Here is an 18,990-nt window from a genome sequence, read left to right on the forward strand (position 1 = left end):
TTTTGGTATTTATACAACAAAAGCAAGTACAACTTTCATTTCTCGTATTTTACACTAAAAAATGATTTTAAGAAATTGAAGAAACTCTTCTGGGATTTGCGTGTCTGACGACAAGCAAAAGTCCCAAAAGAGTTTTGTCTAAAAATATACAAGTTTTAAAAGTTACCCATCCTTGTTCACTACTCCACTTGGTTTTTGCATCAAAGAATGACAACTATTTTTAAATAAAAGATTTGTAGTTTGCATTATGTTTAGAATTTTGTTTATAATAAAAAAAGTTTGAATTTGTTTCAGCTTTTTTGCATTTTTCTCTTTACAATTTTCTTCAATTCGCAGTTTATTTATACTGCGATAGAGCCTCACTTATCTATCAGCACAAGGCCACGCAAATCAATAAACCGGCCCTGCAAGTCAATTGGGGTTTGCAAACGTTATAGCTCTTAATAATGGGCCTGGAGAAATGCAAGATGAGAATGTGCATGATGAGTTCAATCAGAAACATACACCTCAGTAATAGTTGCTAGATAATTCCTGTAAATGCATGCATGAAATCTCCTAGCCTGTAGGTATATATATGTACCATTGGAGACCAAAAGCACAAGGAGTGTCTGGGATGGAGACATGGAGTTGTTCAAGGAAGTGGACTACAAACCAAACCCTTTGCTGGTAAGGAACTCAAGACAGTTCGTGGCCTGCCTGCCCCAATACATGAAAGCTGAATTGAAGCCACCAACTACTATACTGTTTAGTGAACTTAATCTCTGCTGCATTTCAGAAACCCTCAATTAGCTTTTTGGTAGGCCCAATTCCATCCTGTCAGATCATTTATATTTATAGTATATATATCATTCTCAGTAATTAATCATTCATTCCCTGATTATCAATTCATCATCATATCCCATCCAGCAAAATGCTTGAGAAATAGTTCGGGGAAATTGTATTCATCATTTATTAAAGGAATGAATGATTTTTATGTACTGTGAGACCTGAGAAAAAGGCACTTCTTTCTGTACAGTTCTTGACTTCTTTGAAAGTGGCGCAAAACCCCCCATTAATTGCTACCAAATTTTGCTGCCGTCGTGTTAGACCATAGCTGGGAAACAGTGACGTGCTTGGGTAATTCAAGATTTCCAATAATATAAATCAAATACCCGAGGTCCAAAAACATCATTAATTACAATGAGCTTAAAAATTTATTGGGAATACTACAAATTCAACGAGAATTGGTCTGACTCGGTCAGCAAGCCATAATCCAACGTTACATTTCGTTAATAGTACTTTTAAACAGTTTTTTGATTTAAGTTGCTGTCTGTGGAAGTCAATAAAGCCAAACAGGGCAATTTATATATGGTCCACTCTGGTCTAATATACAGAATTTGACTTTAAACTACAGAATTCATGTTCATGTACAGAATTATATAGTTGATAACACATAAATTCATAACATAATACACATACACATAAACATAATAATTTAAAATAAGTACATACAGAGCATGTGTATTATGTTATGAATTTATGTGTCTTCATCTATATAATTCTGTACATTATTAATTTCAATTCCATAATGTATATGTTTATTATGTTAAATGTTCATGTGTTCTTAGCTATATAGTTCTGTGCATTATTCTGTATCTTATGAAGTCAAGTTCTATATATTGGACAAGGGTCCACGATATAACGATTGGCCAAACATGTAATCCTCTTCTCCCAAAATGTTGAATCTCTAATTTCAAAGGCCTCCAGGCCTCAGGTGAGAGGACCAATGCCTAGTACATACAAGGAATTACTATTATAAAAAGGTGAAACGCTAATATTACGAGCTATCAATGTTTGATCTTGTGTCATTGTTCATAATCTGTCATCCAAAATCCAATTGAGCTACTCATGTGGACAAATTATGTAATTTATCAACTAAGCAAAGTAATAAATGTATTGTGGTTCAATAGGTAGCATTTGGGTTTGAGACAAAAGTTCGAATGTATATGTTGGCAAGGCAAACCTCCCCCATATTAAAACGTTACATACTGTAGTGAAGTGGAATAAGTTGTTAGGTTTAGAAGACTTTAGAGTTTTGAGTTAGCAAAACAAGGAAGATGAGAGACAGCGGTGAAAGCAATAAATATGAATTTCTGGGAGTACTAAATTTCTTTAAAGATAGCCTATCAGCAATGGTCTGAACACGGCATATTGGTAGCGCAGCGAGGAAGTTTGGTTTTCGATGTCTTTCAATATTTTACAACCTTAATTACCTCACATGCTCCCCTTTTCTACACTCTCAAGTCTCATAATAAATCTTTCATTCATTTCCCACTCTCCTTAGCTTCTCCCTCTAACCTCTTTCTCTCTGGTTTTTAGCTAGGCAGGAAATTAAAAAGATATGTTGAGACCTTTTCAAGAATCATGACTTTCCAAACCTTTAATGTCGGGAGAATTCTTTGCTTCTTTCTTCTTGTTTTTCCCTGTCTTGGGCTTAACATTGATGGGGTTCTGTTGATGAGTTTTAAGTTGAGTGTTTCCGGTGATCCTCTGGGCGTTTTCAGTAACTGGAACGCCGGCGATGAGACGCCGTGCTCATGGCGCGGCGTCACTTGTGAGGCTCTCCGAGTTACTGGTTTGGCGCTTCCCGATTCTCAGATTCTCGGCTCTCTCGTTTCCAGTCTTGGAATGATTCAATTCCTTAGGAATCTTGACCTCTCTAATAATTCCATCAATGGGTCCATTCCTTCCGCTCTCTTTGCCGCTTCGCAGCTTCAAAGTTTGGATTTTTCCAACAATCAAATCTCCGGGCAGTTGCCGGAAACCGTTGGGCGGCTCAGGAGTCTTCGGTCTCTTAATCTCTCCGGTAACGCGTTAGCAGGGGTGGTGCCGGAAAGTTTAACGGGTCTTCAGAATCTGACGGCCGTTAACTTGAAAGATAATTACTTGTCCGGGTCACTTCACGGCGGGTTCGACGCCGTCCAAGAATTGGATTTGTCGTCTAATTTGATAAACGGGTCTTTGCCTCCCAACTTCGGGGGAACCAATCTGCGTTACCTCAACGTTTCCTTCAACAGATTCTCCGGCGAAATCCCGCCGGAATTTCCCAGCAGGATCCCGCCGAACGCCACCCTCGATCTCTCCTTCAACAATTTCAGCGGCGAGATTCCAGACTCCAGTGTTTTCTTGAACCAGGACGTGAAAGCCTTCGCCGGGAACCCGGGACTGTGCGGCGTCCCGCTGGAAAACCTCTGCCCCGCGTCGTCGGAACCAACTTCGCCGCCGGCCATCGCCGCCATTCCCAAAACAATCCACTCAAATCCCGCGGCGGACTCGCCGGATTCCGGTTCCTCCCCTGCGGCGTCACGCACCCGTCTCAAAACTGGCTCGATTATCGCAATTGTTGTCGGAGACGTCGCCGCAGTCGCAATTCTCGCCCTGATTTTCATCTACGCCTATCGCGCCAAGCGACGGAAAGCCATAGAAGGAACCATAAAGAAAGAAGCGGAAAGCGCAAAAGACTTCGACTGGGCATCATCCTCCGCATCCCCCACGGAATACAATTGGCTAAGGTCATGGACGTGTTTGAAGACACAGAGGCACGCCGACGCCGACGCCGACGCCTCCGACGCCGCCTCGGAAACCACCGCCTCCGAGAGCTCGGAGTCGCCGAAAGGGCAACAGCCACAACTGCAAGCAGAGCAGAAAACCGGCGAATTGGTAACCCTAGACGGGGAAAAAGAATTGGAATTGGAAACTCTGCTTAAAGCCTCGGCTTACATTCTCGGCGCCAGCGGCTCCAGCATACTGTACAAAGCGGTGTTGGAAGACGGCACAACCCTCGCCGTCCGGCGCATCGGCGAGAGCGGCTTCGAACGATTCCGGGAATTCGAAACCCAGGTCCGGGTCATCGCTAAACTGGTACACCCGAATCTAGTAAGAATTCGAGGATTCTACTGGGGCGCCGACGAGAAACTCGTAATCTACGACTTCGTCCCCAATGGCAGTCTAGCCAATGCACGTTACAGTAAGTCTTCGCTTCCCTGCATTTTCTTTCCATTTTCCATTTACCTTCCTGCAAACTACTGCTATGTTTTTACAGTCTTACATTAACTTAACCAAATCCTAATCCTAATTATAATAATATTCCAGTAGCCCCAAACAATAAAGAAGTTCATATTAGGTTTGATGAGGTCTGCAAGATGGATTAACGTGTCACCATTTTACAAATTTTTATTACCCCTGATAATCCCATCAAATTGGTCAGACCATTAATTTAGTATTTAGGTCAGTTTAGTGCTAATTATGAGTAACTCCGGTTAATTTACTTTCTTATACTTTTTTATAGTCCTTTGTAAGTTAGAATGGGCTAGTTTACTCTATGCACACTGTCACACCTCACATATGGAATTAGTGATTGCGGATTTTCTTAAAAAGGAAGGTTAGTATTATAGGCCGGTTAAGGGTCAACTATGAGTAACTCAAGCTAATTTGCTTTTTTATAGTCCTTTACCACTTAGAATAGGCGAGTTTATTTTGTGCGCACCGTCACACCTGCACATTCTGAATTAGTGATTGTGAGTTTTCTTAAAATAAAAAAATGGAAGGGCTGGCAGGGAGAGGGATTGAGAGAGTTAAATATGGTGGTGGGAGTAGTTGTAACTAAAACCAGTGTTTTTAATGCACTAAGAATCAGCAACGTAGTACAAGTCAACTGCGTTGTCATGCCAAGTGGTGAAATAATAGGTGTTCTGGATGGTCCACGGCCATTGATAGGGACATAAATATCCATTTTTCTGTCCATAATTGTCTTCTTCTGCAGCTGACTTGCATGGAAAATGAAGTGTCCTATTCTGGGCTTTACTTTTACGCCCCATTTTAGCTAATTCTGGGTAGCTTTTAGCGTGTACTGTGTTGTTTAATGATTGTTCATGTTTCAGGGAAACCCGGATGTTCACCGTGTCATCTGCCGTGGGGGGTGCGGCTGAGGATTGCCAGAGGGGTGGCGCGTGGGCTGAGTTACATTCACGAGAAAAAGCATGTCCACGGGAATCTAAAGCCCAGTAACATATTATTGGGCGGGGATATGGAGCCCAAGATCGGGGATTTTGGGCTTGAGAGGCTCATCACTGGGGAAAGCAGTCACAAGGCTTATGGGTCGGCCCGTAATTTGGGCAGCAAGAGGTCCACTACCTCTCGCGAAAGCCTACAGGATTTTGCATCCGGGCCTACGCCCAGCCCGAGCCCGAGCGCGCTGGGTATATCGCCCTATCACGCACCCGAATCACTTCGGAGTCTCAAGCCCAACCCGAAATGGGATGTGTTCTCTTTTGGTGTGGTGTTGTTGGAGTTTTTGACCGGAAAAGTCATCGTTTCTGATGAAATGTGTCCCGGGCCGATGGCCGGAGCCGTCAAGTTGGGGGATGAGGAAAAAAGTAGGGTGTTGAAGATGGCTGACGTCACTATCCGTGCTGACATGGAAGGGAAAGAAGAAGCCTTTTACACACTTGTTAGATTAGGATACAATTGCATATCTCCTGTTCCACACAAAAGACCAACCATGAAAGAAGTCATCCAAGCGCTTGACAACTTCCCAACCACTACTTCTCCGTCATACTATTATGCTATTTAACGTAACAATGATGATAAGGACTCGGTTTTAGAGACAGATCCTCTGTATGTTTGGCTAACTATTCTTTTTTTACTTTTAGATAGAATAGTTATTAGAATGTGATGGTATCTCTTTTAAAAAACATTGTCGTATATTGTTGTCACACCTCATGACCTTTACAGATGTTGAGTTGGATCCCTTTGCATAATCCATTAATCACACAATATATTAAGATATTTGTGTTCATTTTCATACAAAATTACACTTCAATTTTTTTAGTTTCATACTGTTTACACACACACACACATATATCATTTATATATATATAAAAAACTAATATTAACATTTGATTTACGAGAAAACTCATAGCAGCTATAATCAATAAGCATGAGGGTAAATCACCAAACCCTCCTTATCACCTGAAAATCAAGTGACCATGTTGTGCGGGCCAAATTTTATATTTTATTTGTCAACATAGTGTAATGGAACTAATTTGGGTATAATGAGTTGATCATCACTTTATCTAATCCCATGGTAATGGTCAGCATTAGTGAGCAGTAATGATATTAGTAATTGAGAAAGATAATCTGAATGTATTATTCACTACTCAAAAACCTTTAAATAGGCTGGAATACAATAAAAAAATCACAGTAAATTTACTAAAAAATAGGATCGTCACTGAAAAATAGGAACTAATATATTACTAGTTCATAACATGAAATAGAAACTACTTTAATAAATAAAACCAAAGAATTATTCTAACATGTTCAAGTAAGCCTATATAAATTTTATGTTATAGGTAAGTTCTAATATTTTATATAATAATATTTGAAACTTAATATTTTTTTCTTTTTTTTTATCTTAAATCTATAAATTTACCTTTGTTTGACTTTAGTTTTTTTTTTTAATATATATTTTAATTTCAATATATCACATTTTGAATTTTTGACTGATATTAAGTTATTTAATACAAATTCATTTTTGGTGTGTTGTATTTTTTAAAATTGTATTTAGATGATTTTTCTAACCAATAAAAATATGAATGATATTTTTATTTATTTTCTACATAGTTTTTCATTTTTAACATACAGAAATATAATTTATTTTTTTTTTCGTTATTTAGTATAAAAACATTGCTACATTGCTAACATACTTGTCTAAAAAGATGCGTCAATTATATCAGAAAGCATAATGTACCTCATGTGGTTAGAATGTGCTAGACCTGTTTATTCTTTTCCTTGGGTTAAAAAATTTGTATTTTTATATACCATAATAATTTGTTTGCTCCACCACTTTCATTAGAATGTATGTTTTTTGTGAAATTTTATTTTATACAAATAGTTGGTGCATAATCTGAGTTAACGCATACATTCACTATTCCATCAAAATTAGAAGATGAAGACTTACCCACTATTATAGTTGAAAAGGACACTCTATTCTTCAGTTGTAGTCCCGATGGAGCTTCTACTTGTCCTTTTTATCGCAGCCTCAAAGAGTTTATACTGCTCTCTAATATGACAAATAGACTCCACCGCCAGTAGGAACAAATTTGGTAGTATTGGTTGTGATATAATGACTTATTTATAGTGTTGAAGTATATATGTTGGTGTAAATATTGATTTTGAATTTCAAATTCATCTCTAATAAATTAATATTAGTTTTGGAAATTGTAAAAATCATTTGTAATTCAATACATATAGTTACTTAAACTTGCAATTATGCTTTGTTTGTTGTAGAAATATGAATACAATAAATGCATTTATACATACCGATATGCATTAAATGTAAACATAATTCTAATTCAGAATTATAATTTAATGTTGTACAAATTCATCAAAATTAGGTAATTTTTATTGGACGGGAAAATGCAATGATTTCATTAGCCAAAATGTTATGATTTTATTATTATATAGAAAGATTATAATCAATCTCTCTTGTATTATTTTACATTTATATACTTGGAATGATAATCTCAGTTTTATATATATATATATATATATATATATATATATATATATATATATATATATATATATATATATATATATATATATATATACTTTTTTTGGGAGAAATAAAAAATAAAGTTGATCAACAAAAATGTAACAATTACCCGACCCGCAAAACTCTCCGAACCTGTCCGTTACGTTGGACATATATGATATATCACGGCAAAGCGTTTCGCAGTTTGGAACACAATCGCTTAGCGTTAGGAACACCTGCACCGGATGGAAAGCAGCAGCGCAGCCGGTAGCGACACCGCCGCCGCCGCCGCCGCCGATGGCGGCGGAGGGTCATTCAATCCGTCGTCTGAAGAAGTGACCCGGTTTACCGTCGTGTTATCCCGGCGATACCAGCACTTGCTCGATAAAACTTTGCCGCACTTTCTGTACCGCTGGATCGCATTCCTTGCCCTAGCTTTGGTCTATGTGGTGCGAGTATTCCTGCTTCAAGGCTTCTACGTCGTCTCATACGCCCTCGGCATCTATATCCTTAACCTCCTCATCGGATTTCTCTCCCCTCAGGTTGACCCCGAACATGATTTTTCAAATGGACCCACCCTGCCCACCCGGGAATCCGACGAGTTCCGCCCCTTCGTTCGTCGCCTTCCTGAATTCAAATTCTGGTAATTACTTCGCCAATTTCGGTACTTTTTCCCCTTAGAAACGTCCCTTGATTTTGTATTCTTAATCTGTGACTGCAATTTTCCCAAGTATGAACGTTTCCAGGTATCGAAAAGTATTTTGAAATAAATTGATAATGAAAATGTGAAGTTCATGCATGTCCAGCAAGTTTCATTCTGTTTGCATATGGGTTTAGCATATTTAGGATTAGCATCCCTCCCTGAGTTGTTTGAATCAATCCCTGATGTTGTCAGATTCCTGACAATAGACTGGGGTAAGGTTTAAATTTGTAAAGATGGGTAGGTTTGGAGTTGAAAAATCCTTCCAAACATATAAACAAAATGCTCCATGTGTTGGTATAACAAATAAATAAATAAAAGATAAGAGCATTTTCTTTTCCCTTCCCCCCAAAAGAAATATTTTTCATTACCTCTTATAAGAATATATATAAAAAGGAGTGTTTTTTGTTTCTTTGGTGTAATGTTCTTTTTCCATGGCTTTTCCTTTCCTTGCTGATTATTTCCAGGTTTTAAACAGAGTGTGAATGTTATTAAACTCTAGTATAACACCATGCCCAGAATGATATCCCTATGATGCTTCGAGGTAGGGGAGTATTATACTACCACAGCATAGTCTTGCAAGCGATTTGTTTTGGTGCAGAATGTATAGATAGGCATGTTATGATATTCATGTGTATTGTCAAAGTTCAGGTATCTCTTTTAGTGTAAATGTATTTTATCCAAATTGCGATGAGCAAAATTTCTGGAGTTTCTGCAAGTGGTTTATGGTCCTGTCCCAAATACGGCTATGTGATGCTAAGTGCACTTCCACTATATGTACTTGTTATTAGAGAAATTATACAATCAAGAATTCCTCAGATGCTGACTGATTTTTGTTGGAAGGTATTCGATTACAAAGGCATTCTGCATTGCTATGGTGATGACATTCTTCAATGTGTTTGATGTGCCTGTGTTTTGGCCAATCCTCCTTTTCTATTGGATTGTACTGTTCACGCTTACTATGAGGAGGCAGATATTGCACATGATGAAATACAAATATTTGCCGTTTTCTTTTGGGAAACAGGTACTTAAAGTCATTTGCTTTTCAACTTTAATCCCCCAGTATTAGCTTCTTTCATTTATGATTCATCTATCCATTTCAGCGTTATGATGGGAAGAAAGCACCTTCAACTCCTTCAAGTGAAAGTGAGAACGTCTAGATTCATTAGATAGAGGTACTTGTAGTCTGTCGTTCTCTGAAAATTTAGATGCTGTTTTATTGTGAAGTATTTTTGCTCGGCAGCCAATGCTTTATTTGAGCTTCCGCATTTTCATGGCAGTTTCTTCTTTGGCTAGCAGGATCTTCCATCTACTGACGAAAATGAGGAGCCGATGATATCTAGCTTGAAGGAAGCCTTGATTTTAACTTGAATGTAAAGCATAGCTGTATGGACTATACTTTTATCCTATAGTGATGCAGACCGTGAATTAACAGCAATTGAAGCAAAGGTTAGCCTTTCCCCATTATGTTTTTCAATCAGTGCTCAAAGAATCGTGACAATGAAATGTTTAGTCCATTGCTCTTTGATGAACATAGACCTAAAAGAAAACAAAGCAATAACAACTGAATGAAAACTATCAATGGATTGTACTACAATCTTGGTATTAGATGTTCTTCATGTCAAGCACTGCTATAATCCTTATTAGATCCACGATTCTTGATGGGATAAGAAGCCTCCATTGTAATCCCGCACTTTCCAGAATGAGTACCACCCACATTGCGCTCCATTCTAACATAGCCGCCCTCGCCCCAGCTGCTACCCCAAGAGTTCTTCACTATCCAATAGTCTGAACCATTTTCTGAGCCGTAGCCTACCACCACCACTGCATGGTCCAATTCTGTGCCGCATTTCCCAGTAAATATTCCCTGTGGATGTTCATGCCAAGAGTAAGCTAAGCTTGAACCTTGTAGTAACTCACTGAAAGAAAGTAGAGAACTTTGAATTACCGATGAGTAAAACTGGAATGCCCTGCCAGAGGCTTCAATGGCAATGCTCACGGGTTGATGTGCAACGGCCTTCTTTAGCGCATTCTCGTTTTGTGGAACGTCTTCATAGCCATCTATGGTAACAGTCTTGGCGTTCTTCTGTAATAATTCAAGAAAGAAAGGTTAGAAATTTGTAGTTCCTTTGATGAAGAAAAGTGTGATTATATTGCGATTTGTGTGGCTCCTTACGGAATCACAAACTCCATCTCTGCCTTTGTATGGGTAGTGAGCTTCTGTGTCAATCCCGCCATTGGAAATGATGAACTGAAATGCATAGTCCATAAGGCCGCCACTGCAGCCTTCGTTATAGGACCTGTCACAGTCTACCAGTTCTTGCTCTGAAAGTGTTACCAGCTCCCCTGTAACGATTTGGTTTATGCTTTCAACCGCTGCGACAGTTGAAAATGCCCAACAACTCCCTGAAATTAAAGATACAGATTTGTTGGCATGACAGTTTCAATATCAACTTTTAGATGAAACGAAACACAAATTATGGGACAACTCACTAAAATCATTATATGAGATTATGAGGTAATTCCAGCAAAGTTGGTCAAGACTTTTAACCAAAAGGCTTACTAGCATTCTTGGTTTGATTTGATCAATTATGAGGAATCAAAACTGGTTTACCTCTTGTAGTCTTTTATTGATTAGGATCACGAAGTTTACCCATCTACACCCTTATGTAGTGATCGCAGATTTTCCTTATAATCCATAAGGAGAAGGTCTATTAAACTTCTTGGTTTAAGCTAGTCAATTATATGCAACATAGGGTAATGGTCCTTTGTCAATGATCACGAAATTAACTCTTGAGGTGATTGTTGATTACTATGGTAAAAAAAAATTATTCAAAAAAAAAAAAAAAAGACCATATTACCGCAACTTCCTTGATCCTTGACGGGAGCAACGGCGCCGTTCTTCCTCCAATCAACGGATTCCGGCAGCATCTCGCTAACTCGGAAGCCGTAACGTTGGCTGGTATTTCTGGACTTCACGTAGCGGCGCTTAGCGTCACTCCTGGTGCCCAAAAACCTGGACCGGTACTCGTCGTTTGTGAGGTCGGCGAACTTGTTCAACCCCACCTTGTACGTTCGATTCTCCATGCTGTTATGTTCGTCGATGAACTTCAAATTATCCTTAAAAATTTGGAATCTTTTATCCATCTCTCCCACCCCATTGTACGCTTTCCCATGCTCGGCCAGCCACTGTTGGTGTACACCCTTCACCTCTTCATCACTTCGCCATACATGTTTGTTATACTCCAGGATGGACATGTCAACTGCATAACAAAATGATGCGAAGAAGAAGATGAAGATTAGTGGGGTGACTACAAACGCCATGGCTGACACAGAGCAGAGGAAGCTATGAAGCTCAACTGCTCAAGTGTGGATGGATAAGAGGCTTGAAGTTAATTGGGATTTATATAGTGGCATGAAATGGATAATAAATTCGTGTATTATTGTTAATGAATGTCGTTATTGGGACTTGTGACTAATAATGATGATAAATTACCGCCAAGATTATAAAAGGTTTATCTTTTGTTCTTGGGAAATAGCTTGATCTGTAGTTTTTAGCGCCGTCAGACTCGTAAATGTTTATGAATCATATCACTAAAGGCCACTTGATAGTGTTTGCAGTGGCCGCCGAATCTTTTGGTATATGCTGCCCGATCTTTCAACCAATGGAACTTTTTCTTTTATTTAAAACTGTAATTTATGAAAAAGTTTACAACTATTACATGAAAATACACTCAGATTTTATGAATCTAGTCGGTAAAAGACCACAATAAAATAAACTAGTATAAGTCGCACAATCAATTCTACCAAGAAGGCTAGACAATTTTCATATGTTTAGAATTCAAATTATTTGTTAGGAGTTCAACTAAAAGTTACTAAATATCTTTTAGTCTAATGATCCGAGTTTAAGATTCTCTTTTGATTATAAATCGAATAAAAAAAAAGGTTTATGATTTCATTTGTAATGTGTTACACAAATTATAAACTCTCAACCTTATTTGGATAAAGAAAAATGATATTTTATAACAAAGATTAAATCCCAATAATAATATCCAAAAATTGAACAAGAATGATCATCATGCACAAAGTAGGAATACAATTTTTAGGCTTTCAGCCAAGCAGAAATGTTGCAAGACTAAATTTCTTTTTGAAACAGTTCACAATTCAATGACAATAAACAAAATGGGGCAAAAACTGAGGGGAAAAAAACAAAAAAAGAAGAAAGAATATATGAAAACTAGATGGGCTGAACAAGTATGTATGTATCAACTGCTATGGTAAGGGATGCCATCTCATATTTACGAAACAAGGATGGTCGTGTAGTTCTCAAACTTGATGATGTTGAAGGCATGACTAGTTGTCTGTAGATGAGTGAGTATAAACAATGGTGATAGCCATCCAATTCAGGATCTTTACTATTTCTCGACAGAATTCTTGGTGGAGATGTTTTCATCTGCATTCTTTACTACATGCTTCCTCTTCCTAGAACTGCGCCTTTTGGTTCGTGGTTTTGCAGTGCGCTTCTCGATGTTGTTCTCTTGGTTGCTGACTAACTTTTCGACAGTGGGCAGCTCTGGAGGAGCATCCGGCCAGGGTGTGCGCTTTGCTGGGACAGTCACATCCAGCGGAGGGTCAATTATCCATCTGCATAGATACAGGGAAGTGTGAATTTTAGTGGCTGTAAAAAATATGATAGCAAACGACTTCCTTGCACAAGATGGGATTTTTGCTTTTTCACTGTGCTAGTTACAGTATGGAAGCTATGTATTCAGACATACAAGTATACAACACATTAAATCATAAGATCCGAGTTTAGAACAAATCCACCATAAGCTTAAAGACTCATCTAAGCCAATCACAAATCTTAGTCCACCCCACAACACACAAACATGCACACAAATGACCTTGTAGTGAGCAGAAGAATGATAGACACAGTCACACAGATATAGAATGTTATAAGATTTTTGCCAATCCAACAGGGATTGGCAAATAATGAGAAGAAAATCAAAACAATTTGACTGATTCCATGCTACCCACCCAAGAATATGCCAAATCATAGCTTACATGCACTTGTGCAAAGGATGGATGTTGGACTTCTAAGGCAGCAAATAAAAGAAACTGTACTTATTGGCAAATTATACTGTGGACCACTGATAAATTCTTATTTTTAGTATGCTCTAAGGTTGATTTTTAATGTACTGAAAGTGCATTTTTAGGTAGTATACCAAATAATGAACTTTTAGTACACAAAAAATGAATATTCAATATATTAAAAATGAACATTTAGTATATTAAAAATGAATCTTATATCAGTGGTTCACCTTACCTTACAAGGTGAAGCATGGTCCATTGTATAATGATTGGTACATATTAGTTATTACTATGTCAATAGTTGATAATCATTGAGGATGCATCCATGAAAGAGTTTAGCTACTTTGATTACAAGATACCTAATGACCAAATTAGTAGAGGACTACACTAAGGATTAAGCATGTCTGCTTTTCTTTGTATGGATAACTGCCACCTCTAAAACTGTTTCCTAGCAAAATCACTGTTTATTCTTTTTACTCGCAACCTTCATTTAGTCCTTCACTCCTTTGGTGTCATTCTTCCATTCACCATACGCTCAAATTTAGTTGATTTTGTAGCATAAGAACAAGTAAATGGGAAATTCTGTTATGCTATTCCTCTAAGATGAGATAGTGATCTATAGAACAAATTTGCAAGTAAAAGCGAGCTGCAAGCAATCATCAGTCTTAGATAACTACAGTATGAAGAGTCAAAGCGCATAATATTCTGAATAGTAAGAGTAGCAAAAGACGGACCTGGCAGGGAATTTGCTGTCGGCCCTTCCCTCAACGCGAAGCCACCACACCATAACTTTATGTCCACAACTCCCAAGAGGCTCCACCATGGAAGAATCCTTCAACAAAGACAACGGGCTCTCAATATCTTCCCCGGCTTCAGTTGCAATGTCCAAATCCTTAACCCATTCCGGCTTGTCATCAGCATCTCTCCACAGCAGTCTAGAATTCAACACAAAGCCAGCCCATTCAAGCTTTCTTGGCAGCACAACCGCCTTGTCACCAATGTATCTCGCACTCCTTTCCACAAAGGGGGATGAATCGAAGGTATGCCAACCTATCAGATGCTTCGAAGAATTGCAAACTGGACCTTGAACTGGCAGCTGCGAATTCTTTTCACCGTTTTTCTTGATCACCGAGAGCTCCTCATCAGCGCCAGCTGAATGAGCTATAATGCCAACAGGAAGGGCACCAAACCATTTAACCTTTTGGATCTCATCAAAAACCTCCAAACTATGCATATTACTATCATCCATAAACATCAACAATCCATCCAGTTTCTCATCTCTAATGTATCTGCCCAATCAGAAGACTACCAAATCAAATCCAAGTCCAGAAACTGCAAACTATAACTTAAATACAAGCATGAAAGTAAGGCTGAAAGGATAAGTTTAGGTTCATTAATTCGCATACCTCAAAGCCCTAACTCGCATTTTGGACTCCAATTTGTGGCGATCTTCCCACATAATAGGCATTTTGTCGCGAAGTCCTAAGTGGATAGTCCTGAGTCCTGACTTGGCGAGCAATGAGGCGGTCTCGTTGGTAGCGCCGCCGGCTTCGACGACAATCCAGATGACATTGTACGGCACGTTCATCAGGGAATGCATAACTCCGGTGAGATGCAAGGTCTGGAAGGTTCGGACATAGGTGGGAGTGATTGCAATCAAAGTCCTCGGAGTTTTGACTCCATATTGAAACCTCTGCTCCCTCTGAACAATCTCAATTATCTTATGAGCCTGCATCACCTCCGTCGCGTTTGGATGCGGCCACGGGCGTATTAAGATCCCGTGCCGCCCCACAACCACTCGGCTATTCGTCAACGTCGGAGATCCGTGGTCCACAGCCTGCTGAACAGCCACGGTGGCGGCGCCGGGATCAGTAAACCGGGCGGAGTAGAGGTTGTTGCTCGGGGTGGCGGAGTTGGAGAAGATAAGGAAGAGCACGAGGCGGGAGAACCTGAATCCGAGGACTAGGCTAATGAGGCAGCAGAGGCCGTGGAGGAGAAGCCAGAAAATAGCAGCCGGAGACTTCACGGCGCCGTCGGACGACAAATCCAGAGGCGACGATCCCCTGAAGCTGTTGCTCCGGCGGGCCTGCTGCTGCAACGCCGTCAGCTTCATCATCTTTCCTCTCCCAACTTCGCAGCCAAGACAGCGAAGAAGGACAACCGGAATCTGGTGAGTTTGAAGGAGAAAGGAGAGCTAATCGGAGAGTGGCTTTGAAGATTGGGAAAACGGGGTTGTTGAAGTGAGAGAGAGAATGTTTGGTAGGGATGTTAAGCTGTATAATCAAACAACATTTCTTTAAGCTTACGAATCAAACCATCGCTTACTTTTGCTATCTCTCTCTGGCCATTCTCCCACACCCGAATTCAACTCGTCACGATGACCCGGATTCAATGGGTCATCCGACATGAAAGCCAAAAGCTTTGAACCAGCTGAAATCTGCGCTGTCTCTTCATCCTAATCTGCACATTTCACCCATTTGCAAAGTGATAACATTATTGGCAAATACTTTATTACTTCCCAAAATACGGAGTAATTATGTATAATTATCTGCACATGTAATCCAGGTGCTATCAATCAAATTTTGCATTAATATTTGCCTACCAAAACACAAAATTCTTCACCCCTGACTCACAACAATACTTATACCATGGATCTAGATCCATGTCAAAATTTACATATTGAATGTTCACAATTCAAATTGTGAGCATTCAATAGGTAAATTATAAATATTTAGTTATGAACATTCAGTAGGTAAATTGTGTATTTTGAATCTAGATCGAAGCCTATAAACTAATTTACTGAGTCACACACACTAAACTGACAAGATTGTAAAAATAAATTAGGGTGATTTATCATTTTGATCATGTGAAAGAACCATCTACAAGAAATTTTACATTTATATCATATTAACAATATATACAACCTATGTGAAAGGGGGTGAGTTCGAACCTCGGTGGAGGCGTTGCTGTCTCTTTGTGCTTCAATAGATTGAGAAAATAGTTTATGAACAGATACTACATTGTAACAGAGATAGCATTAAAAAAAACAATATATACAACCAAAAACTAAGATCGAAAAATCAATTAATTTTATTACCTTATAATGATTTTTTCCCATAGAAAAATGTTTAGTGCATTCGTAGAAAATGACACTTTGATTTCATTACACAACTAAAAGAAAATACGGGAGTTCTTTTCTTTGAGGGGGTGAATTGGTGCATTGGACCAACTTACTAAGATCTAACCCATTATTTAAAGACAAAAGAGATATCACTCAAGCAATTCAATTTATTATTATTATTTTTTAATACAACTGACCCTATTACATTGTAGTATCTGTTCATTTATACTTTTCTCAACCTATTGACCTTTCATTTGAGGGAGGCCACTACATGCCATTTGAGCACAAGGTGCTTGGCTCAAGCAATTCAATTTATATTTGAGCAAAAATCAACAATACACGGGGATCCGAAACGAGCATAGGCATGCTCACATACATTGCACACTTGTACCATCAGATAACATGAATAAGAATTAGTCAGAGATAATGAGAAGTTAATATTTATAACCGATTATTATGCTATTATTTTTCTCTCATTTATTTGTATTATGCTGTAACTATAAATAATAAATATGATAAGATATTATCTTATTAATACTTCATATTTACTAAACTCATATTAGAATTGAGTCATTAATTTTACTTGTGAATTTTGATTAAAATAATCTTATATGATCATTTATAATTAACTACGGATAGTAATGTATTAACACCCTAATATTCTCCAATATAAAGTATTATTATTGGGAGTATAATAATATCATATACACTTCAATTCAAATGTTTGAGTTGGGGCGTCATTTTTCATATCAAGTCAATAACTCAATACCAACAAACATTGAAGAACGGGCTGGAGCCTACTGCCTATTACCTTAATTTAAACATTGTTTTTTTTTTTTTGGATGACCCATTTATTTATTTAATCTTCTAATTAAATAATAATAATTTTTCTTGAGAATTGTTGGGTATGACTGGGCCAAGGGGAATGGTCTAGAACCACACAATTTACGTGGCCCATAAACAAATTTGTAAATGTTCATAGGGTCCAAAAGCGTGTCAAACTACACTTGCAGTTGCAATAAGTTTATTAAGTTAGTTAAAGACTTAGGGTAGTTTATGTTGACCGAACGGTGGTTGGCGAGGCCATAAGAACCATGGGTGGATCGGTGTTTTTGACCATTTTGTTTATACGAGCAAACCTATGAGCTGCGGTGCAACTCGGCCACATATACCCCTTCCTTTTTTTTTTTTTTACTAAACTAAAATTTTTAGTTTTGTTGAATTATATATATATATATATATATATATATATATATATATATATGGTTACAATTAAAACATGCTATCAAGTTAAAAGTACAAATTAATCTCAGATCTATGGTTATGATTGCGGAAAAAAAGAAGGGGTGGGTTCCAATTGACTTCATATTTTACTTTTTTTTTTTATTTTTATACAAAAATCCTCGATTACTTAGGATGCGTTTGGTTCGCACATGAGAATTGGAATCGGAATGGGTATCAAATACTTGATAATGGTAATGGATTTTGGTGAAAGTATTTTGCATGTTTGGAAGTAGGGTGGAATGAGAATGATTATTAATAGTTGGGGAAGAAATGAGGAAGAGAAATGAAACCTTTATTTAATTAAGGTATGAATTTTTTTATTAATGGGGTATTCCAAACCCATAGTAATATTCTAAAAACTTATCAATTAAACAATAACAACTACTTTAATACCCATACCTTATACGGAGTACTAAAACCTGTCAACCAAACACACAAAATGGATAGGTAAAATTTGGCTACAGTTACACTTTGTATAGGATCCTATATAATAGCATCAATGGGCTTAATCAGAATATGAAAATATAAATGGGCCAATGAGTTATAGCCCGATTGATTGGGTGTGTGCAAAAGCTCTATATAGTAATATATGCTCAAAAATGGATCGAAGGTAATCAACTCAGACAATTTTCGGGTGTGTTTGGTTGGTGGGTTTAGGCATAAGGAATGAGTATCAAAGTGATTGCTAGTGTTTGGTTGATAGGTTTTGAAAATGCTACTATGGGTTTGGAATACCCCATTAATGAGAAAACTCATACCCTTATTAAATAAGGGTTTCATTTCTCTTCCTCCTTACTTCCCCAACTATTAATAATTATTCACATTCCACTCAACTACCAAACATGTTAAATACTTTCACCAAAACTCATTACCATTACCATTACCAAATATTTGATACCCATTCCGATTCCGATTCCCATGTGCGAACCAAACGCACCCTTCTTTTTCTTATAAATGCTTTATATCTAAATTTCTAGCGCCAGTCAGAAAATAAATACAAAATGAGGATCAACTGTATTTGTGAATCTAAGGTGTATTCAATCATTACTTTTATTATAGACTTTTAAAAACTTTTAAGAACTTTAAAAGTTTGGAGGTATTCAATTCAAATTTTTAAGGAGTCTTTAAAAGTCAGACGGTATTCAATCAAGATTTTGTTAAAATCCTTAAAAGTAGGATACTATTCGATTAAGACTTTTAAAAAGTCTTTAAAAGTCATAT

General features: G+C 37.9%; 4 protein-coding genes across 5 annotated transcripts; 2 read left to right on the forward strand and 2 right to left on the reverse strand.

Annotated features, from left to right (window-relative positions):
• The first annotated feature begins 2,113 nt into the window (after nt 1-2,113).
• On the forward strand, nt 2,114-5,836 carry LOC116013725 (probable LRR receptor-like serine/threonine-protein kinase At4g37250). The gene is made up of 2 exons (XM_031253625.1): nt 2,114-4,006; nt 4,920-5,836. The coding sequence occupies exons 1-2, from the start codon at nt 2,404-2,406 to the stop codon at nt 5,609-5,611; spliced, it is 2,295 nt and encodes a 764-aa protein (XP_031109485.1). The 5' UTR covers nt 2,114-2,403; the 3' UTR covers nt 5,612-5,836.
• Nucleotides 5,837-7,751: 1,915 nt separating this feature from the next.
• LOC116014355 (protein RER1A-like) lies at nt 7,752-9,750 on the forward strand. Of its 2 annotated transcripts, none has more exons than XM_031254398.1 (4): nt 7,752-8,216; nt 9,117-9,297; nt 9,377-9,448; nt 9,554-9,750. In XM_031254398.1, the coding sequence occupies exons 1-3, from the start codon at nt 7,819-7,821 to the stop codon at nt 9,431-9,433; spliced, it is 636 nt and encodes a 211-aa protein (XP_031110258.1). In that variant the 5' UTR covers nt 7,752-7,818; the 3' UTR covers nt 9,434-9,448; nt 9,554-9,750. The 2 variants fall into 2 exon arrangements, with proteins under 2 accessions (XP_031110258.1, XP_031110257.1); XM_031254397.1 differs by having other exon boundaries at nt 7,757-8,216; nt 9,573-9,750.
• Nucleotides 9,751-9,889: 139 nt separating this feature from the next.
• Nucleotides 9,890-11,570, reverse strand: LOC116014354 (germination-specific cysteine protease 1). Its single transcript, XM_031254396.1, has 4 exons — nt 11,135-11,570; nt 10,450-10,679; nt 10,222-10,359; nt 9,890-10,140 (listed from the first exon to the last, which is right to left on the reverse strand). The coding sequence occupies exons 1-4, from the start codon at nt 11,529-11,531 to the stop codon at nt 9,895-9,897; spliced, it is 1,011 nt and encodes a 336-aa protein (XP_031110256.1). The 5' UTR covers nt 11,532-11,570; the 3' UTR covers nt 9,890-9,894.
• Nucleotides 11,571-12,307: 737 nt separating this feature from the next.
• LOC116013514 (probable beta-1,4-xylosyltransferase IRX14H) lies at nt 12,308-15,859 on the reverse strand. Its single transcript, XM_031253313.1, has 3 exons — nt 14,771-15,859; nt 14,099-14,653; nt 12,308-12,917 (listed from the first exon to the last, which is right to left on the reverse strand). The coding sequence occupies exons 1-3, from the start codon at nt 15,478-15,480 to the stop codon at nt 12,689-12,691; spliced, it is 1,494 nt and encodes a 497-aa protein (XP_031109173.1). The 5' UTR covers nt 15,481-15,859; the 3' UTR covers nt 12,308-12,688.
• Nucleotides 15,860-18,990: the final 3,131 nt, after the last annotated feature.

This window comes from Ipomoea triloba, chromosome 3, assembly GCF_003576645.1.
Source record: "Ipomoea triloba cultivar NCNSP0323 chromosome 3, ASM357664v1".
Lineage (NCBI taxonomy): Eukaryota > Viridiplantae > Streptophyta > Magnoliopsida > Solanales > Convolvulaceae > Ipomoea > Ipomoea triloba.

Bases quoted from the DNA above. Each gene is read 5' to 3' on its own strand.
- LOC116013725 (XM_031253625.1), top strand. From the start codon at position 2,404: ATGACTTTCCAAACCTTTAATGTCGGGAGAATTCTTTGCTTCTTTCTT. The intron at 4,007-4,919 runs GTAAGTCTTCGC...TTCATGTTTCAG, and splicing joins TCTAGCCAATGCACGTTACA to GGAAACCCGGATGTTCACCG.
- LOC116014355 (XM_031254398.1), top strand. From the start codon at position 7,819: ATGGAAAGCAGCAGCGCAGCCGGTAGCGACACCGCCGCCGCCGCCGCC. The intron at 8,217-9,116 runs GTAATTACTTCG...TTTTGTTGGAAG, and splicing joins CTTCCTGAATTCAAATTCTG to GTATTCGATTACAAAGGCAT. The intron at 9,298-9,376 runs GTACTTAAAGTC...TATCCATTTCAG, and splicing joins CGTTTTCTTTTGGGAAACAG to CGTTATGATGGGAAGAAAGC.
- LOC116014354 (XM_031254396.1), bottom strand. From the start codon at position 11,531: ATGTCCATCCTGGAGTATAACAAACATGTATGGCGAAGTGATGAAGAG. The intron at 10,680-11,134 runs GTAATATGGTCT...CTTTAATTTCAG, and splicing joins CAAGGATCAAGGAAGTTGCG to GGAGTTGTTGGGCATTTTCA. The intron at 10,360-10,449 runs GTAAGGAGCCAC...GAATTATTACAG, and splicing joins GAGATGGAGTTTGTGATTCC to AAGAACGCCAAGACTGTTAC.
- LOC116013514 (XM_031253313.1), bottom strand. From the start codon at position 15,480: ATGATGAAGCTGACGGCGTTGCAGCAGCAGGCCCGCCGGAGCAACAGC. The intron at 14,654-14,770 runs GTATGCGAATTA...CTGATTGGGCAG, and splicing joins ATGCGAGTTAGGGCTTTGAG to ATACATTAGAGATGAGAAAC. The intron at 12,918-14,098 runs GTCCGTCTTTTG...GTATCTATGCAG, and splicing joins GACAGCAAATTCCCTGCCAG to ATGGATAATTGACCCTCCGC.